Source organism: Bos indicus x Bos taurus, chromosome 5, assembly GCF_003369695.1.
Source record: "Bos indicus x Bos taurus breed Angus x Brahman F1 hybrid chromosome 5, Bos_hybrid_MaternalHap_v2.0, whole genome shotgun sequence".
In the NCBI taxonomy this organism is placed as follows: domain Eukaryota; kingdom Metazoa; phylum Chordata; class Mammalia; order Artiodactyla; family Bovidae; genus Bos; species Bos indicus x Bos taurus.
The window spans coordinates 93,340,355-93,360,211 of NC_040080.1; the positions used below are offsets into that span (position 1 = coordinate 93,340,355).

The window sequence follows — 19,857 nt, forward strand, 5'->3', positions numbered from 1 at the left end:
AGCAACAGCTCCTGTAGTTTACGGCTGGTGCGTTGACTTCCAAGTTGAGGGATAAGGGGCGTGTGCTGTGCTGTGATCCCTGTGGGCAGGGAGGAAAAGCTCCCGCCCAGGCTGCCTGTATAGCCTGCCTCAGTCACATCCTCCAAAGCCTTCATTTCAAGCCACCCTCTTCACTGTAATACTGACGTCTGAATAAACTGATGGAAAGAAGGATGAAGATGGGAAAAGGGCTGACTGGAAAGAGGTTCTCGTTGCTTGTGCACAGAAAAAGCAGGGAGAAGGGAACTGCCCGTTCTATGTCCCAACAGGTTAAGTTCACTGGTCTGCCCACCATCCTCAGTCAGAATGTATGGACTCTGAGAAGCCCAACCACTGAAATGGGTTTCAAGATGGGTCAGCCCTGTCAACCTCCTGTTGTCTTGAGCAACTGGAGGCTGCAGGTTTGGCATCAACTTGAGTCTGGCCAGGTCCCACATGAATTCCAGTCCACGTGGCCTAGTTTCTCCTAAACAGAATTAAGCATTAGACTCCAGATCCCAAAGCAGGGTCCCAGTGAGTGCCCAGAATCTGGTTTCTCAGGAAGTGGGAGACCTACACATCTTCTGGGAAGCTGTTGCTCAAATAAAACCTTGTTTCTCAGCAACCATCGTAACCTCCAGGGCCACAAGTGTGGACAAGAGACTTTGCCTTCTCTCACCCCCAGTCTCACCAAAAAGAAAAGTTTGGAAGAGGCGAGCTGCACTGCTCCCCGCCCAGCAGCAGCAACCTCCCAGTTGGACAATATACCCTCTGTCCTCAGCCAGGAGAGAGAGCTCTGCCCCTCCCCTGCCCTTCCTGGTTCCCAGAGCCCAAACCCTTCCCTCAAGGCCCCCTGACCTCTTTGTGCCAGAACAGCCTACTCTTTCGATGCCCTCCTCCTGTAATCCCCCACCCCAAGGATCTGAGCACACTCGGTCACAAGCATGGGATCACCCCAGACCACGGAAGAGGGGGTTCAGCCTTCCGTGCCAAGATGGGTTGCCCTCTGCGTAGTTAAGGTAAGGAAAACCTGCAGGAAGGGTCAGAAGGTGTTCTTCAACTTGATTCACTGAAACCATCCTGGTTTTTTCCTCCCTTTCCCCTTCCTTTCTAAAGTTCCCTCTGCTCTCAGCTGGTATGGTAGTCAGGATGCCAGGCTGGCCCCCCATGCCACCCATTATAATTTCACCCTCTCCAAGCTGCCACCTTTATTTTTTCACTCTCCACCTTCCTCAGCGTCCCTCCTGCAGCCCCCTTCCCCTGAGCTGTAAGTTCAGCTACCCACCTTATGACCCTGCCCCAATTCTTTGGCACCTCAAAAGTTCCTTTTATTGGGAATTCCCTGGTCGTCCAGTGGTTAGGACCTGACACTTTCACTGCCAAGGGCCAGGTTTGATCTGTGGTTGGGAAACTAAGATCCTGCTAGCAGGGCAGTACTCTTGCCTGGAAAATCCCATGGACGGAGGAGCCTGGTGGGCTGTAGTCCATGGGGTCACTAAGAGTCGGACACGACTGAGCGACTTCATTTTCACTTTTCACTTTCATGCATTGGAGAAGGAAATGGCAACCCACTCCAGTGTTCTTGCCTGGAGAATCCCAGGGACAGGGGAGCCTGGTGGGCTGCCGTCTCTGGGGTCGCACAGAGTCGGACACAACTTAAGCGACTTAGCAGCAGCAGCAGCAGCAGTGGGGCAGGATGCCCCCCCACACACACCTGCCAAAAAAGTTTCTCTTAGGGACAGCAATACCAGCATGAGTGTGAGGCTCTAGCCCTGCCCACCGTTCTGGGATCCAATCAAGGATGTTTTCTCTGAGCCCCAGTCTCTCCTTTGGTACCTCTAGAACCTACCCCCTTTGGTGTGCATCCCAGGGCCCAGCCAAAGACCCTAACAAATTCTGGAAGAGGAAAGATTTTGTAAGAGCTAGCCTTAGGTACGAAAGGAGTGAGTGAATTTTCGTATCTCAGTATCTCGATTACATAATCAGACCTGGCCAAAATACACTGAATGATCTTCAGCCCTCCCCCTCTCCCAGCAGGTTCCGATTCTTGTCCTTCTCCGAATTCCAGCCCCTCCCCTTCTCCTAATGCCTCCAGATCTCTTCCCTCCCCTGCTCCATTCCAATCCTCCACCCCTTCCTCCAAAGCCCAGTGACTCCTGCTGCTCTAATCTGAGACTGGCTATTGGACACCAACTCAGTCAAGAGCAGTAAGTTCAAGGGTCCCAGCCACATACCCCACATACCCCACATACCCCAAATGCCAGTTTCTGGGGGCCCTGCACTGTCACCACTTACCAACCTCTTCCCTGCTGCCAGATTAGAATCAGGTGCTCCACTCTCTCGTAATCAGAACCAGACTTCTCAGCCTTTGCCAAAGGCTAGATGAGCAGAGAAAAGACTCAGATGAGAGACGAGCCAGTGAGGAACAGAGGGCCTTAGTGCTTGGCGTTGGGCATTGAGGCCGGGGCACTGGCTCCTCAGAATCCGCCTGACCCCCTTTCCGCCTCCCCCCGGCCAGTTTTCATCATGGAAAATCCAAAGGGGAGGGGGACAGAGGGAGAAACTTTCAGGAACCACTCACTGCTAAAGAACAGTGGGGAATCTGGGAATGGGAATAGATTGAGCTTCTAGAAAGACATCCGTTCCCTCTACCTTCCCCTCCAGGGCAGCAAGACTCAAATCAACCCCAGAGCCTCAGTTCCAAGAAGTGCCAATCTAGTACCAGATCCAGACACTGCAAAAGTAGTGAATGAGATTAGAATGAATTTCCGTGTCCACTGGGAAGCCAGGAACTTGAGTTAAAAGTGAAGACTTTTTAAACAGAATTCTCCTAGGGAACAGGACAGGCCAGGTTCAAAGCAGGGGGGTGTTTAGGCTCACTGGAGTGGCTTAAGGTTAGGGATGGGGGGTTGAAATTGACCTGGAGGTCCTCAGCTCTGAGTCCTTTGGGGGAGCATAAGTGGCATCCGAGAGAGGTCTCCCGTGGGGCAGAGGACCAGGGAAGTGTGCCCAGCGACTTGGGAGACAAGTGACACCCGGTGCCTTCATCCGAAGCCCCGATGGGAAGGTGGCGCTAGCTTCACTAGGCCAGGCAGCGGGTGGACCCTACTGCCTTGGGTGCTCAAGCCCACTCTCAAATACACTCCTGAGAAGGGGCCAGACTGAAAGAGGCTGAGGCAGTCCTCTACGCCCTTGCTTCTGGTGCCTTCTGTCCACCTTTTCTTCTGCTGGCTCGTAAGTTTCTTTGCCTGTCTCTCTCCGGATCAGTCTCTGCGGGGCTCTGTTTCCAGTCCCTGTGTTCTCCGTGTGCACCTCTCTCCCCGAATTTCTGTCTCCGAGGGTCTCTGCCAGTCCCCTCATGCCTCCTTCCCAGCTCCTGGGCGCGTGGACTCGCCGGAGAAGGTGGAGAGAAGAGAGAGAAGGAGGAGGAGGGGCGGGGAGCGGGCGGCACGTGGGGATTGGAGCTCGGGAAGGAGGGAAAGAGGGAGGGAGGAGAGCGCGCGGGAGAGAGCAGAGGGCGGCGCGGGGAGCGGCGGGGGCGAGCGCGGCGCGCCCGTCCCGCCTCCTCCGCCTCCTCAGCGTCTGCTCGGCGCGGGCCCGGGGCGGGATGGGCTGGCCCGGGGGCTCCCCCTGTTGCTGCCCCGCCCCGCCGCGCCCCCGCCCCGCCGGGCGCCCCCCGCAGGTGAGTGGCCGCGAGGCGCCGGACGGGAGGGCGGCGGCCTGTGCGTCACGGCGCGGCGGGCAGTGCCGGTGGTGGTCGCCAGGGGGCGCGGGGCCGCTGCGCGGGGCGAATGGGCGTGGGGAGCGGAGCGGGCGCGCCAGGTCGGGGGTCGGGAGCCCGGGGTCCGGGGTCCGCGGCCGACAGGGGCCGGAAAGGTGACCGGGGCGGGGCCAGCCCACGGCCACTCCCCGGCCGGCCGTCTTGCCTTCGCGCGTCGGGACAGCATTCGCCGCCGCTCAGTCCCGCCACGCACGCGCACCGCCCCCGCAGGCCCGGGACTTGGGCGGGAATTGGCCGGGGAGAGTGTGTGTCAGGGTTTTCCTTTTCCACCTCACATCTGGGGAAACCGAGGCACATGCGGCCTCCATCGTGAGTTTTCTAGATCACTCTGGGCACTCTCGCGCACCCCTTCTTCCCTCCCTGTCTCCTTCCCTGGGCCTCACCCCTCCTCCGCGGCTGGGCTCCCAGCCGCTCATCCAACCACAGCTATTTCCAGGAAGGGGGAGTGCGGGTGGAGGGTTTCTCCAAACAAACCCAGGGCTTTGGAGTGAGAAGGGGCCAGGCTGGGGGAGAGACTGACAGGCTCAGGAAGGTTTCGGGCTGGAAGAGGGTGAGGGTCCCAGGGCTCTGGCCTGGGCTTCCCAAGCTTGCCCCAGGGAGCTGCTTTTCCTGTCAGCACTAGCAGCGGGCTCAGCGGTCTCCCACTTCCATCTCACTTGAGAGGCGCTGCACGGGGTGGGGAGGGACTCAAAGCCATCTTCCCTGGCCACTCAACACAGGGCCTAGTGAGCCACCCACGAGGTCAAGAACGAGGCTCCGAGGAGGTTTGGGGACCTGTTGCCAAGTTAGGGGACTTTTCAGCCCCTGTGGAGGCAGCAGAAGTAGAGACAAGCCTGCTGGAGGAGTCCTGGTCGGGGTAACTGCAGTAGGAGGGGAGAAAGACCACCCACACCCGCACCACCACCACAACACCTCACCTGCTCCCAGCAGAGCTGGGGACTGGACCAGCCCCGGCCCGATTGCCCACACTGGCCAGGGGCCCGGAATGTCCTGGGAAGCAGCCAGGGCTGGAGGTGGGAGTGGGTTGCAGAGCCACTGCCCCTCTCCAGTTACTGGTTAGGCCTCCCTCTGGCCAAAGTACCCTGGGGACAGACTTCCTGACCTGAAAGGGGAATTAGAGCTTCAAGGGAGAAGTCTCAGGCTAGGCCCAGCCCAAGGAAGTGTCCTGAGTGGGCTCATCGAAGAGGAGGCAGGGTTAGACCAACCTTGATGGGCACGGGGGAGGGAGAGGGGAGGCTGAGGGCCTGGTGGGAGAAGCCAGAGCTGGGGGAGCTGCCAGAGCCCTGGGACATTCAGTAACTACCAGTGCAAATGTTGGGGGGGGACAGGACACACACATTTGCACATTCTTTCAAGCAGCTGGACTGTTCCACTGGACTGCTCTAGGGGGCTGTGATCCAAGACTTGGGGCTGAGAACCCCCAGGCTGTTAACCCCTAACATTTTTTGGAAGATTACTACCCCCACCCCTTTCCAATGCCCCAGTCCACCTCCTTCCCTTAACTCCTGGGACAGGAAGCTGGCTGTGTTCCCAGGAGGGAGGCAGGAGGCCTGCGGAGGGGGGTGGAGTATGTGTTGGGAGGGGGGCCTCCTGTCCAGCCCTCCAGCCCAGGGACAGCTGCTGAGGAAGGAGAGCGGAGCTGGGGGAGCCATGAAGGTAGAACTAATGCTTGGGGTGGGGGGAGGGCTGGACGGGGAGGAGGAGGGCCCAAGTTGCAAGGCTCCAAAGAGGAGCTAGGGACCCAGGGAGTAGGTGAGTGAAGGACTGTGTCCGGAGCAGGGCAGCTGGGGAGCTTTCAGGAGAAGGGCCTCAAATGCCTTGGGCTAGGGCAGAATAACTGACTCCTGTGGGCAGAGCAGTCTCAGCTGGAATTTGGCTTTCAGTGTAGATGGTGGGGGCAAGGGGCCAGTGCATGTTTTCCTCTTCCTGTTGCTTCATGACTAGTGAAACTGAGGCAGAACGCTGACCCTCAGGATGCAGTCCAGGTCCTGAACTAGCTGGGACAGCGATTCCCAGCTCCCTCTCCCTCCCACTAGAAGGTCCCCAGAGAGCCTGAGAGTTCAGGCGGGGAGGCTGGCCTGGCAGGGACGCGGCGTTCCCCTCTGGCCCTTGTCCGGGGCCCTGAGACCTAAATTCCCACCCCGCCCCTGCCCCGCCCCACTGGGGGCTGGACCTCAGGATCCCACAGATCCCCGGATAGGATAGATCCCAGGCCTGGGGGCAGCTCCCGAGCAGGATCGGGGTGGGGGCAAAAGATCCTGGGCTGACACTCCCAGCAGGGTAGATCCTGGGAATCTGATCTCCTGGCCTCCCCCACATCCTCTCCCCCGCCACACACACTTCCTGGAGCAGCGACCTGCCCCCTTCCCGCCTGCACTCCCCTCCACTTCCAGGGCTTGGCTTCTCCTCACACCAGCCAGACAGCCTACTCTCCACCCAAGGGAAGCGGCTGCCTCCGCCAGCCAGGCCGCTTCCAGGAAGCCCCGGGCCAGGCCCCAGCATTGTTCGGGCCCCAAGGCCAGCACCCCAGGCAGCCAGACACGATGAAGTCCAGCGGCCCGGTGGAGAGGCTGCTGAGAGCCCTGGGGAGGAGGGACAGCAGCCGGGCCACCAGCAGGGTAGGAGTGCCCTTGACTGGGCAGAGGGGTGGGGGTGGAGGAGTGGGCAGTGGGGGAGGGGGCCAGTTTCAGCCTTCTTCCCTAGTCCCGTATCCCCTCGTTACTCTGTCTCTTTGGAGCGGCCAGGGCTGTGACATGAGCAGCAGAAGTCTGGGTGATAGCAAATCCTCGTCAGCTCCCCTGTCACCTTCCCTGCCCTAGCCCAGGCCAGCCCTGCACGGGCAGGTATACATTATGGTAGGACTTTCCCAGGTACTATTTTGGAGCCCAGGAGAAGACTTCCCTAAGCTAAGAAGTTTAGGGGAAATGGGGCAGGGGTGGCAAAGGAAGGAAGGGAGGCGGCCAGGTCTCAGAAGTGCCTTAGACAAGGGGGCTTGACTTGCTTTCCATGACATCATCTGCCTGTCCCATTAATACCAAAATGCACCCAAGTTTCCTAGTGGGTCTGGCAGAGTTGGTCCAGCCCAGAAGAGTTCAAGTTGGGTTTAATCCAGCAGCTTCGAGGACAGCCAAGACACCAGAGGTGCTGCCTGCATTCCCAGGCTGCGGGGCCTAGAGGCCCCATCACTGCCTTTCTCCACATTTTTTTCAGCCTTACCCCTCAAAAAGGCATCTCAGGGCAACATGAGACAGTACTATGGGGGAGGGAGGCAGGAACTTGAATCCCAGAGGAAAAGAAAAATAGGAGAGGAGACAAGGAGGTAAACGGTCCATCGGTCCATCGGTCCCCAGAGGATGGACGGATGGGAACGGTAGTCCTGGGCCTTGGGGGATATCCCAGCCGCCTCGCTCACAGCACTCTGGGAGGGGAGAGGCCCCGGAGAGCAGCGGGCCCACCCTCTCCCCCTTCAGTGCTGGAATCCCTCTTGAACCTTCTCAAGTGACTGGGTGCTTACTACATCCTGGAGCAGTAAAGCAGCTAAATATTTCCATGTCGTGCCTCCATCTGCCTCTCCCTCCAGCATGACCGCCCCCTCCTTACACAATTGCTGCCTGCCGCCTTGGTGCACAATGAGTAAACATGTTGTTCTGACAGTGGGGGGAGGAGGGCGTGTCAGCTGCTGGGAGGACGGGGACAGTGGGAGCCAGGGAAGCAGGCCTGGCTGAGGACTCTCCGCTGGGTCATCTGGGTGCTCGTGACTGACACCCTATATTCATGTCTGACCCCCTCCCTGCTTACTTCCTACAGGAAGGGCAAGATGGGAGGAGAAACAGGTTGCCTTCATAGAGGAGTCGGGGAACGCCACCCCCCCCCACCAGAACGGAAGCTCTAGGGTTTGGGTAACAGTGACCACAGGGGTATCACACACCAGGGCCACGTGAGGGGCCTAAGTGATCCCCTGGGGAGGAGCTGACCCAGCTAGGGTGACGCAAGGGGCCAGGTTCTATGCACTGTCGAGGACAAGCACTCTAACTGCTTGGAAACAGCTGTGGCCAACTGCGTTTGACAAGTTTGGGGGCCATATCAGGATGGAAAACAGGAAAAGTGCAGCACTCAGGCCCGGCCCCGTCCTGGAGATGGACCCGTGGGAACTGACACCTCTGTCTGTCTGTCCCTCCACCCGTCAGCCTAGGAAAGCTGAGCCGCATAGCTTCCGAGAGAAGGTCTTCCGGAAGAAACCACCCGTGTGTGCCGTGTGTAAGGCAGCCATTGATGGGACGGGCGTCTCATGCAGAGGTGAGGTGCTGTGCCGTGTGTAAGGCAGCCATCAATGGGAAGGGCATCTCACGCAGAGGTGAGGTGCCCCACCCTAGGCTGTGGCTCTGAGAGCATCACCCAGCACGACTGGGCTGCACAGCCCCAGCAGGCAGACCCCAGAACAGAGTATGGGCTGGGCAACGTGGGGGCCAAGAGGAACTGCCTCCCCTCCAAACAGCCCTTGCACCCCCAGTACCCCAGGAAGCCTAGTACTCTAAATTACCCTTCCACCTGACCTGGAACTGGAGGCTTCCCTCTGTGCCTTCCTCCACACCCGCACCCACCCTCGATCATTGCCCCTGGGTCCCCCACTCCCCGGCCTGGGCAGTAGCGCACCACTGCCATGTGCTTCCCTTGAACTCTGCCCCTGCTCCCGGACTCCAGCCAGCTCAGTACAGCTGGAGTCCAGAAAGTTCCAGAACCTGGGGAGACAAGAGAGCCACCCCTTCCACTGCCCCAGTAGGCCCCTGCTAACACCTCTCCTCCCCTCCATCCCCTCTAGTCTGCAAGGTGGCAACACACAGAAAATGTGAAGCAAAGGTGGGTAATCTGATGTGGGGAGGAGGGCCTGGGGTCCCTTCCTCCTCTGAAATGGGCTTCTCCTCCCTTCCACCCCTCTCATCATTGGGGAACCCCTGCTGGGTAACAGAGGGTACTGTACTGGGCCCTTTAAGAACCACCCTACTCCACCCCCTGGAGGACTGGCCCAGGCGGGTGGACAGCAAGACAGCACGTTTGTCTTGGTGCTGTGCCCAGGCTGCAGCTGGCGCGAGGACGGGGCGGGGCGGGGGGGGGGGGTAGGGAAGAGGAGGAGAACGAGGAGGAGGAAGGGTGGGGTGGGTGGGGGTCAAAGCAGAGACTGGTGGCCGGATGGGCTGTGCCTTCCCTCTGGGGAAGGGTCCTCAGGATGCCTGAGTGGGTCTTGTCCTGGGTCCTGGAAAGGCTGGGCAGAAGATGCAAGATGTAGGCAGCGCCCATTATCCATTGGGTACCTGAGCCAGCCCCATCTCTGGGGTGCCCTAGTCCTCCTCCTGCAGTGTGAGGGGTCCTAGGGCCTTGGAGCTTGCTTTGGGGAGCTGTGTGCCCAGGGGCGGGGTCTCCCAGTGAAAGAGGCCAGTGTCTGTCCCTGGCTGTGGCCTGCCTGCATGGCTCTATATATAACTCCTACCCTGCAGCTGGATGAATGGGGGTCTGTGTGGGCAGGGGGCTGGGAGCCAAGAGTAACATGTTGGGGGCCCAGGGGTGGGAGGCCGAGAGGCCAGAGGGGAGGCTCCCTTAAATAGAGGAACCTCAGTTGCAGCCTGTGCCCATCTGCTGACAGCCCCTCCACTTTCTTGCTGAAGCTGAGGGGTGGCCCCATCCTTAAGCCCAGGAGAGCCCATTTCACCAGCAGCTCAGCTCCTCACTCCAGTCTCCTTCCAGGTGACTTCGTCCTGTCAGGCTTTGCCTCCCGTGGAGCTGGTGAGTGTGCTCTGGGATGGGGTGGGGGATCCAAAGAGTCCAGAGGTCTGGTGGCCACAGACGGGGCCCCAAGAAGTTACCTTGAATGGACTGCTGTCCTTAGTGGCCATCCTCAGACAGTGGAAAACTTTTTGAGCCCTCTGCTCTTGTGTCTTGGGCCTGCTCAGGGTTAGGACTCCTCCCTCTCTCCCTGCCCCACCTAATACAGCCCTCACAGGGACACACACAGCCCCTCCCCACTGCCCCCAGGCCCAGACTGGTCCTTGCCCCTTCCCTAACCACTCCCTTTTCCTCTCCCTTCTCCCTCTAGCGGAGAAACACCGCCCCTGTGAGGCGCATAGAGCACCTGGTAAGGTGATGCTGCAGCGGGGGTTGGGGCGGGGAAGGAAGCAGATAGCTCTGGGACTAAGGACCTAGGTCTCTCCTGGAGCAAAATTCATAGAGCTCTGGAGTGGGGAGGCCGAGAATGAGGGGCAGAAAAGATGTGTGCAAAATCTCATCTCATCCACCAGGGATCCACCAAGTCTCTGAACCACTCAAAGCAGCGCAGCACTCTGCCCAGGTAAGTAGGGTGCCGGGTGTGGTCCCATATGAGCCCTTTCCTGATACCCTACCCTCAGCCCAGGGCAGTTCCCCCCAACAAAGCTCTCTAGGACAGCCCCACCCCCAAAAGGTCAGGACCCAGGAGGCCTCACCTGTAGTCGGCCAGACACCTTTCCATCACACCAGCCTCCCGGTGCCCGCCCCACACCCTCTCCCCACCCGGCTCCTAACACAGCTTCGCCCCCTCCTCCCCAGGAGCTTCAGCCTGGACCCGCTCATGGAGCGCCGCTGGGACTTGGACCTCACCTACGTGACGGAGCGGATCCTGGCCGCCTCTTTCCCCGCGCGGCCTGACGAGCAGCGACACCGGGGCCACCTGCGCGAGCTGGCTCACGTGCTGCAATCCAAGCACCGTGACAAGTACCTGGTGAGAGGCGGGACCTGCTTTAGTCAGCCAATGAGAGGGCTGGGAGGGCCAGAAGGGCCCGGCAGCTCCCTGACGTCAAACCTGTGGAGGCGGGGCCCCGGACGCTCCTCGGAGCCGACCTAGAAGGCAGGCAACTGATGCGGCTGTCAAAGTTAGGCCGGGCCTTAGTCACTTCCTCCATTTGGAGAAAGACCCTTACTAAGGGTCACAGCAGGTGACACCTCCAAGAATCACCACGCCTCGCTGCCTAGGGTCACTTCGCCTAACGCCCCCACTTTACTTGCAGCTCTTCAACCTTTCAGAGAAAAGACATGACCTGACCCGCCTAAACCCGAAGGTAGGAGGGAATTAAAACCATCACCCCTAGCCTTCTCAGTATTAACAGTAGCACTTGGCATCTACTTTACTCTGAGACACTTGCCCATATGACTTGTCACTTGGGACAGCCCAAAGCGTGGTGCAGCAGGTATCGACCCATCATCTCAGTGAGGAAAGAATTGAGGCTGTCATCGACACAAGCAACAGGCCCCTGACCTTGTCTCCAGGCACCTAAACCCTATCCCTCTTCCACCCCACCCACCTCTTCTTTGGTGGCCACCAGCCCCAATTCCATCCCTGTACCCCTCAGGTCCAGGACTTTGGCTGGCCTGAGCTGCACGCACCCCCCCTAGACAAGCTGTGCTCCATTTGCAAAGCCATGGAGACCTGGCTCAGTGCTGACCCGCAGCACGTGGTCGTATTGTACTGCAAGGTGAGCTGGAACTTCAGGTTCACAGGACTGGGGGCCCTCAGCAAAGGGCCCCAGCAAGCCCTCTATCCCTCTTTGTCCTCAGGGGAGCAAGGGCAAGCTCGGGGTCATCGTCTCTGCCTACATGCACTACAGCAAGATCTCTGCAGGGTAAGGTGCCCCAGCCCCAAGTCCCCCCTTCCCCAGGGACCCTCCCTCCAGCTGGCCCTTGATGAGCCCCACTCCTCTAAAGCCCACCTCAGGGTTCAGAGCCATTTACTATAAACTTGAGCTTTCCACCTCCTTTTTCTCACTTGTACTTCACCACTTTCCTAGGGCTGCTATAACAAAGTGCCACAGACTAAGTAGCTTAAGACAACAGAACTTTGTTGTCTCAGTTCTGGAAGCTCCAAGTCTGAAATCAAGGTGTCAGCAGGGCCACACTCGCACTGAGACTCTTGGAGTGGCCTCTTCCCAGCTGCCGGTGGGGGCCAGCAGTCCTTGGTGTCCCTTGGCTTACAGATGTATCGCTCCAGTCTCTGCCTTCGTCGTCACATGGCCTTCTTCCTGTGTGTCTGTGTGTCTGTGTCTCTTCTTCTTTTCTTCTAAGGCCACCAATCACATTGGATTAAGGGCTCACCCTACTCCAGTATAACATCTTAATTAATTACATCTGCAACGACCCTATGTCCAAATAAGGTCACATTCTGAGGTACATATCTTCTGGGGGGACACAATTCAACCCATTTCTGTTGTTTAGTCGCTAAGTCATATCCGACTCTTCTGCAACCCCATGGACTATAGCCCGCCAGGCTCCTCTGCCATGGGATTTCCCAGGCAAGAATACTGGAGTGGGTGACCATTTCCTTCTCCAGGGGATCTTCCCGACCCAGGGATCAAACCCATGTCTCCTGCATTGGCAGGTGGGTTCTTTACCACTGAGCCACGGGGGAAGCCCCAGTTCAACGCATAGCATGGTCTTATTGTCCCATTTCACAGAGGAAGAAACTAAAACTCAGGGAACAGTTGCCTGCAGTCCAACAACTAGTAAAGTGGCTGCTTGTGGGGTTTCTAGTTCTCTGCACCACCACTCTGAACTTCCTCTAGACTTCCGGGGAATCACACCTCTCTTCTCTCCCCTGGAGCTTAGGAAAGGGAGACCAGGATGTAACCACCCCCTTAGCCCCCACACTGGCCCCTGTCTCCCCAGGGCAGACCAGGCACTGGCGACCCTTACCATGCGGAAGTTCTGTGAAGACAAGGTTGCCGCAGAATTGCAGCCCTCCCAGCGCCGGTGAGCAGCCTGGGTGGGGATGGGCCAGGCGAGCAGGTCCCTCCGTGGCTGCCAAGGCCAAGCTTATCTCATTCATGCAGCACACCTTCCTGGAGCACCTCCTGTGTGCTAGGGGCTTGTGTCAGGTGCTGAGAATGCAGAACAAATCCAAGGTCCCTGCTCTCATGGGGCTTATTGACATGCTGGTGGGGTAGAAGGCAATAAACCTATAAATAAATAGACAAGATCGTTTGGGATGTTAGCAACAGCTATACAGAAAATAAAGCTGAGTCTTGTGATAAAGAGGGACTCAAGGGATAGTCAGGGCCCATGGCTATACCACGTGAGACCGAGACCTGGAAGGGGCTTACATCCCCCTTGACATCCGGCCACCAGGTATATCACCTACTTCAGCGGTCTGCTGTCCGGGTCCATCCGCATGAACAGCAGCCCTCTCTTCCTGCACCACGTGCTGGTGCCCGTGCTGCCAGCCTTTGAACCTGGTGCAGGTGAGTCTGCCTGGAATGTGCCCCATCGGGGGGCTGTGCCCCACCCCTCCACTCAACGCCCTTCATGTACCTTCTCTTTTTTGCTCCTCTAGGATTCCAGCCCTTCCTCAAGATCTACCAGTCCATGCAGCTTGTTTACACATCAGGAATCTAGTGAGTGCTCTGTTGCCAGACAGACCCCTCCTCCCTGAATCCCTGTTTTTCCAGCCTTTCCCAGACAGCTGGGCCTCCAGCTCTAGCCACTGCACCCCAAAACTAATAGCATCCTAGAATCCATTTTACAGATGGGGAAGCTGATGCTTAAAGAGCTCGCGCTCAGGGAGGGCTCAGTCTCTGATCTCCCAACTCCCTGTTGACTCTTCACAGCCACCGGTGCACCCAAGTGCCCCTGATTCAGCTCTGCCCTCTCTCTTCCCCAGTCACGTTGCAGGCCCTGGTCCCCAGCAGCTTTGTATCAGCCTGGAGCCAGCCCTCCTCCTCAAAGGCGATGTCATGGTGAGGGGGCCTTAGCCACAGGGAGAGTCCTGGGGGTGGGGTCGGGGTGGTGGTGAACGCTGCCAGCTGCACCGTCTCTGGAGAGCCATTGATTTAAGGCAGGCTGGAGGGCAAGGAGGTTGTCTTCCTGATGGGGAGGTCAACTTGGAGCCAAGGTGGAAGCACAGAGGAGATGTGTGTGGACACAGAGCCTGAACGCTGGTCTTCCTCCCCTCACCCAGGTAACATGCTATCACAAGGGTAGCCGGGGAACTGACCGGACCCTCGTATTCCGAGTCCAGTTCCACACATGCACCATCCATGGACCACGGCTCACCTTCTCCAAGGACCAGTTGGATGAGGCCTGGACCGGTGAGTTGGAGACAAGTGGCCTGGGGGCTGGAGCCCGGGTGAGGCAGGCAGGTGGGTAAGGGCAGGGAGGGGGGCACCTGGCTCCTCACCGTCCACTCCCCACAGAGGAGAGGTTCCCCTTCCAAGCCTCGGTGGAGTTCGTCTTCTCCTCCAGCCCAGAGAAGATCAAAGGTAAGAGCCAAGCCTGGGAGGGGGCAGGAGTCAGGGGGTTGTCTCCCTGCTCCTCACCCCCGGGACGCCCCTCTATAGGTAACACCCCACGGAATGAGCCCTCCGTCTCTGTCGACTACAACACTGCAGAGCCCGCAGTGCGCTGGGACTCCTACGAGAACTTCAACTTGCACCATGAGGACAGTGCGGATGGTGTGTGGGGTGTCCCCAGAGGTGGCGGGAGGTGGAGTTTCTGGCGGGGGCGGTACATGCTTCCCTCCCTAGACAGACACCCTTCCAAGAGACACCCCCTGAGCTGGAGTCTCCGGCACCATCCCCTATTAACACACGTGCTTTATCTGTCTCTCCCTCTCTCTCTCTCACTTTTGCCTGCTTGCTCTCCTGCCCTGATCCTCTCCCCACTCAGACTCTGTCACCCACACCCGGGGGCCCCTGGATGGCAGTCCTTATGCCCAGGTGCAGCGAGCCCCCCGCCAGACCCCGCCGGCCCCGTCTCCGGAGCCACCCCCACCCCCGCTGCTTTCTGTCAGCAGCGACTCTGGCCACTCCTCCACACTGACCACAGAGCCAGCTGCCGAGTCCCCTGGCCGGCCACCCCCGACGGCTGCCGAGCGGCAGGAGCTCGAGCGCCTGCTGGGAGGCTGTGGAGTGGCTAGTGGGGGCCGGGGAGCTGGGCGCGAGACGGCCATCCTTGATGACGAAGACCAGCCTGGTGCAGGCGGAGGCCCCCACCTCGGAATATATTCGGGACACAGGCCTGGCCTCAGCCGCCACTGCTCCTGCCGCCAGGGCTACCGGGAACCCTGCGGGGTCCCCAATGGAGGCTACTACCGGCCAGAGGGGACCCTGGAGAGGCGGCGGCTGGCTTTCGGAGCCTATGAGGGGCCCCCCCAGGGTTATGCTGAGCCCTCCGTGGAGAAGAGACGCCTCTGCCGCTCGCTGTCCGAGGGGCCGTACCCCTACCCGTCTGAGCTGGGGAAACCCGCCAATGGAGACTTTGGCTACCGCCCCCCAGGCTACCGGGAGGTGGTGATCCTGGAAGACCCGGGGCTGCCTCCGCTGTGCTCGTGCCCCGCCTGTGAGGAGAAGCTAGCACTGCCCACGGCAGCCCTCTATGGGCTGCGGCTGGAGAGGGAGGCTGGAGAGGGGTGGGCAAGTGAGGCTGGCAAGCCCCTCCTGCACCCAGTGCGACCCGGGCACCCGCTGCCCCTGCTGGTGCCTGCCTGTGGGCACCACCACACCCCGCTGCCTGACTACAGCTGCTTGAAGCCACCCAAGGCAGGCGAGGAAGGGCATGAGGGCTGCTCCTACGCCTTGTGCCCCGAGGGAAGGTATGGGCACCCAGGGTACCCTGCCCTGGTGACGTACGGCTATGGAGGAGCAGTTCCCAGTTACTGCCCAGCATATGGCCGGGTGCCACACAGCTGTGGGTCTCCAGGTGAGGGCAGAGGGTATCCCAGCCCTCGTGCCCACTCCCCCCGGGCTGGCTCCATTTCCCCGGGCAGCCCGCCCTACCCCCAGTCCAGGAAGCTGAGCTACGAGATCCCTGCAGAGGAGGGAGGGGACCGGTATCCGCTGCCTGGGCACCTGGCCCCAGCAGGACCCTTGGCATCTGCAGGTGAGGCCCTGGGAAGGGGGATGCCCAGGGCAGAAGAGGGTTCTGGGGAATGGTGGGGAAAGCACAGACTGAGGAAGAGCTAAGCCAGGCAAAAGGGGCTCTTCCTGGCCTACAGCTCCTCTCCCTGCAGAGTCGCCAGAGCCTGTGTCCTGGAGGGAGGGTCCCAGCGGGCACAGCACCCTGCCCCGGTCCCCGCGAGATGCCCAGTGCAGCGCTGCTTCCGAGCTGTCTGGTCCTTCCACGCCGCTGCACACCAGCAGCCCCGTCCAGGGCAAGGAGAGGTGCTTCATGGGGCTGGGCAGCTCAGGGGCCTCCTTATCTGGGTAGACACTGAAGCTTGGGTTGGGAGGCAGCTCACGCAGGGCTCTGCAACCCAACTAAACTCCCGCCCGCCTTCCCTCCCTGCAGCGCCCGACGGCAGGACACCCGCTCCCCCACCTTGGCGCCCACTCAGAGACTGAGTCCTGCGGAGGCCTTGCCACCTGTTTCCCAGGGAGGCGCTGATAAGGCTCCAGAGCTGCCTGCAAGAAGTGGGCCTGAGCCTCCAGCCCCTGGCGCCTTCTCCCTAGCCTCCCCACCCAGCTCTCCCAACGACTGGCCTCAGGAGAGGAGCCCGGGGGGCCGCTCAGACAGCGCCAGTCCAAGGGGGCCTGTACCCAACACCCTGCCCGGCCTCCGTCACGCCCCCTGGCAGGGCCTGCGAGACCCCCCGGACAGCCCAGATGGGTCCCCCCTCACCCCTGTGCCTACTCAGATGCCCTGGCTTGTGGCCAGCCCAGAACCCCCTCAGAGCTCGCCCACACCTGCCTTTCCTCTGGCTGCATCGTACGACATCAACGGCGCCCCCCAGCCCCCTCTTCCTGAGAAACGCCACCTGCTGGGACCTGGGCAGCAGCCGGGACCCTGGGGCCCAGAGCAGGTGTCCCCACCAGCCAGAGGCGCTAGTCACCATGTCACTTTTGCACCTCTGCTCCCGGATAACACCCCCCAGCCCCCAGGTATACAGGCCTTCAGGAGGCTGGGGCCACCTGGGGAGAACCTGGTTTCCAGGGAGGGGCATGGCATGGGGACTGGGGAGCCCTGGGGTCAAGCTTAGTCCCTCCCTGTTCTAGAGCCCCCGATGCAAGAGAGCCAGAGCAATGTCAAGTTTGTCCAGGACACATCCAAGTTCTGGTACAAGCCGCACCTGTCCCGTGACCAAGGTGAGAAGCCAGCCTGCCCCCACCCGCTCCGGGCCTTTGGCTCAGCTTCTGGTTTGTGCCACTTAGTCAGCGGGTCTCCTCTGGGCCAAGCCTCTTTCTAGCTGGTGATTCTGGGTTTTAGGCCTGAGGAGGTCTCACAAGGTCAGTGCCCAGTGCACTGACTCCCCAGTGGCATCCTGGGTGCTGACACCACAGCTGTCAGGGCCAGAGGTCTGGGGGGCTCAGGCAGCAGAGCGGAGGTGCTACCTGGGGCTTGGTCGGCTGCTGTGAAAACTTCTCCTGCCTCCCCCAGCCATCACCCTGCTGAAGGACAAAGACCCTGGGGCCTTCCTGATCAGGGACAGTCATTCATTCCAAGGAGCCTATGGGCTGGCTCTCAAGGTGGCCACGCCCCCTCCCAGCGCCCAGTCCTGGAAAGGTACAGAGTGGCCCAGCCTGAGGGGGAGGGGGGTGTGGTGAGAGGAGGCACAGAGGCAAGACTAGGCAGGGTGGAGGAGGAGGAGATGAGCTTTCCTGCTTGGTAGAGAATTCCAGCAGAGAGAAGCGCAACCTGGAATCATCTCCCCTCTTCTCCACTCCTGTCAGGGGACCCCTCAGAACAGCTGGTCCGTCATTTTCTCATTGAGACTGGGCCGAAAGGGGTGAAGATCAAGGGCTGTCCCAGCGAGCCCTACTTTGGTGAGAAGCAGGGGTGGGGAAGGCTGCACTTGGCATTCCGGGGAGGGCAAGAGGTGTCAGGAGGGAGGTGGAGGACTTGGGCACCTCGGGAGCCCGCTCGCCTCTCCCCTGCAGGCAGCCTGTCAGCCCTGGTCTCCCAGCACTCCATCTCCCCACTGTCCCTGCCCTGCTGCCTGCGCATTCCCAGCAAAGGTGGGTGTCTGGGCATCTGTTCTCCCCCTTCTCCCCTCCCACTGCGGCCAAAGGCACAATCTCCAGTCCTGGCTCCCTGCCTGCCTGCCTTCCCTTGGGACGGCAGAGGGCGCCCTCAGCTCCTGGGCCTGCCACTCCCTGCTGACCCCCATTTCCCTCAGATCCTCTGGAGGAGGTCCCAGAGGCCCCAGTGCCCAGCAACATGAGTACAGCGGCAGACCTCCTGCGTCAAGGCGCCGGTACGGGCCTCTCCCTCCTTCCCTCCCGCAGGCACCAAACGGGACACCCCTGACACATAGGGAACAGAAAGGCCTTGTGTGTGGGCCGGCCCTGGCAGATGCACCTCACCCAGGAAGTCAGGGGAGGCCTGTACCCATAAGCACGATAGGATGGGGAGTCCTGTCTAGGCTGCAGGGGTGGGGTCTTGCTAGAATGCAGATTCTCCGGCCTCCTTCCAGCATCTCGCGCAGTCACCTGCCTTTTTAACAGGTTACCTGTGTGATGGATGCATTTTGAGCAGCACTAGCTGGGGAAAGTGCGAGAGCTCGGTGGGTGGGAGGAACACGGATGGGAGATAGAGCTGGGGGTTGGCAGAGCCACCGCTCCCTACTCCCTTCAACCCCACTCCTCACCCTGCAGCCTGCAGCGTGCTCTACCTGACCTCAGTGGAGACGGAGTCACTGACGGGCCCCCAAGCAGTGGCACGGGCCAGCTCCGCAGCTCTGAGCTGCAGCCCCCGCCCCACACCAGCCGTTGTCCACTTCAAGGTCTCAGCCCAGGGCATCACACTCACAGACAACCAAAGGAAGTATGTGTGCCAGATAAGCCCCTGGGGGACCCCAGGCACAGACCCCGGGGGCCCCAATTTCTGGATGACCTTCCCCACCCTCGTCCCTACAGGCTCTTCTTTCGCCGCCATTATCCAGTCAACAGCATCACCTTTTCCAGCACTGACCCTCAGGACCGGAGGTGACCCTCCCTCCCAGCCCTTTCATCCCACAGTCCCCAGCCCAGCTTCTCCATTGGTAGCTCTTCCCTGGGTGCATCCCTTCACAGTTCTTCTCCTTCCACAGATGGACCAACTCCGACGGGACCACCTCCAAGTAAGCCTCCCCCAGAGTGCCGTCTCCCCTCCCAGCATGGCATCAGCATGGTGTCCAGGCGCCTGCTTGCTCCCCATCCCTGGCATGGTGGTCCCTGAGGAAGGGATGCTCAGCCTTCCCCACCCTGCCTTTGTGCCCCCAGGATCTTTGGTTTTGTGGCCAAGAAGCCGGGAAGCCCTTGGGAGAACGTGTGTCACCTCTTTGCAGAGCTTGACCCAGATCAGCCCGCAGGCGCCATTGTCACCTTCATCACCAAAGTTTTACTGGGCCAGAGGAAATGAAGGGAGGCCACAAGCTCCAAGCCCACGTCAGCACTGTGCCCCTCTCAGCACCACAGCCCTCACTTCCCCTGGCCTGGACCCAGGAGACCCAGGAGCCGGCCTCTCCCCTAGGAGTGGGGAGCGGACACACTGGCCTGGGACACTGCTCTCCTCCCCCGCCCCCAGCCTGCTAAGCGAAGTGGATGGGCCCATGAGATGACCTTGCATGTGAGCAGAGGGCAGAGACGGGTGTGTGAGGGTGAGGCGGTGGAGCCTGGAAGGGGTGATCCGGACAGCCCCACCTGCAGGAGAGCATCCGCGCTGGCTGGCGAGGGAGACAGGCACGGCAGGGAGAGGGGAGAGGTGTGGGGAGCAAGGCACTCCCTCCTCTGCCTCCCCTCTGAGCAGAGAGATCAGAGTAGGATCACATGAAAAGGGGGGGAAAGGAAAAAAAAAGAGTCTATTTTTGTCTAATAATAAAGAGTTTCTATAATGTTTAGTCAGAGTTGGACTCATGCCTGTTTCCAGGAAGGTCAAAGCCTCGGGTCTCCCAGGACCACACCTGTGTTTCTTGGGGCATCCCAGGCCCAAGCCATGTCTGTGGGACACACACAATCCCTCTCCCTGGCCCCACAGCAGTCCACACATGCCTCGTGAGCAAGTGTCCTTCGCCACTCCCTCCTCCAGCCCTGTCCCCAGCCCCGTGTACTGGAAAGGATTCCCCTGTCCCG

At 60.1% G+C, this 19,857-nt stretch overlaps 1 protein-coding gene and 1 long non-coding RNA gene across 10 annotated transcripts in view; one reads left to right on the forward strand and one right to left on the reverse strand.

The window, feature by feature from the left end:
- Nucleotides 1-10,549, reverse strand: part of LOC113893195 — a 21,884-nt gene extending 11,335 nt beyond the window's left edge. For 2 of the 4 annotated variants that reach the window (XR_003511239.1, XR_003511240.1), the window contains exons 1-2: nt 10,427-10,549; nt 2,314-2,396 (exon numbers count right to left, since the gene is read on the reverse strand). This is a non-coding gene — a long non-coding RNA (uncharacterized LOC113893195). Of the gene's footprint in view, nt 1-1,690; nt 1,733-2,313; nt 2,397-10,426 lie in introns of those variants that run through there. The other 2 variants (XR_003511241.1, XR_003511242.1) reach the window with 2 other exon arrangements.
- Nucleotides 3,525-19,631, forward strand: TNS2 (tensin 2). Of its 6 annotated transcripts, none has more exons than XM_027542973.1 (29): nt 3,525-3,700; nt 7,987-8,095; nt 8,619-8,656; nt 9,539-9,577; nt 9,888-9,926; nt 10,090-10,139; nt 10,376-10,547; nt 10,834-10,884; nt 11,176-11,298; nt 11,381-11,445; nt 12,485-12,568; nt 12,944-13,056; nt 13,149-13,209; nt 13,476-13,551; nt 13,773-13,902; nt 14,008-14,073; nt 14,152-14,265; nt 14,480-15,691; nt 15,822-15,972; nt 16,100-16,689; nt 16,804-16,893; nt 17,186-17,311; nt 17,479-17,571; nt 17,686-17,763; nt 17,925-18,002; nt 18,403-18,571; nt 18,664-18,732; nt 18,837-18,866; nt 19,009-19,631. In XM_027542973.1, the coding sequence occupies exons 1-29, from the start codon at nt 3,626-3,628 to the stop codon at nt 19,145-19,147; spliced, it is 4,230 nt and encodes a 1,409-aa protein (XP_027398774.1). In that variant the 5' UTR covers nt 3,525-3,625; the 3' UTR covers nt 19,148-19,631. The 6 variants fall into 6 exon arrangements, with proteins under 6 accessions (XP_027398774.1, XP_027398771.1, XP_027398769.1 ...); XM_027542970.1 differs by having other exon boundaries at nt 3,640-3,700; nt 15,807-15,972; XM_027542968.1 differs by lacking the exon at nt 3,525-3,700 and adding an exon at nt 5,373-5,455 and having other exon boundaries at nt 15,807-15,972.
- The last annotated feature ends 226 nt before the right edge of the window (nt 19,632-19,857 follow it).

Excerpts from the sequence above, each read along its gene's own strand:
- TNS2 (XM_027542969.1), top strand. The coding sequence starts at position 6,343 with ATGAAGTCCAGCGGCCCGGTGGAGAGGCTGCTGAGAGCCCTGGGGAGG. Across the intron at positions 13,057-13,148 it reads AGCCTTTGAACCTGGTGCAG|GATTCCAGCCCTTCCTCAAG; the intron begins GTGAGTCTGCCT and ends TTGCTCCTCTAG. Across the intron at positions 18,572-18,663 it reads CTCACAGACAACCAAAGGAA|GCTCTTCTTTCGCCGCCATT; the intron begins GTATGTGTGCCA and ends TCGTCCCTACAG.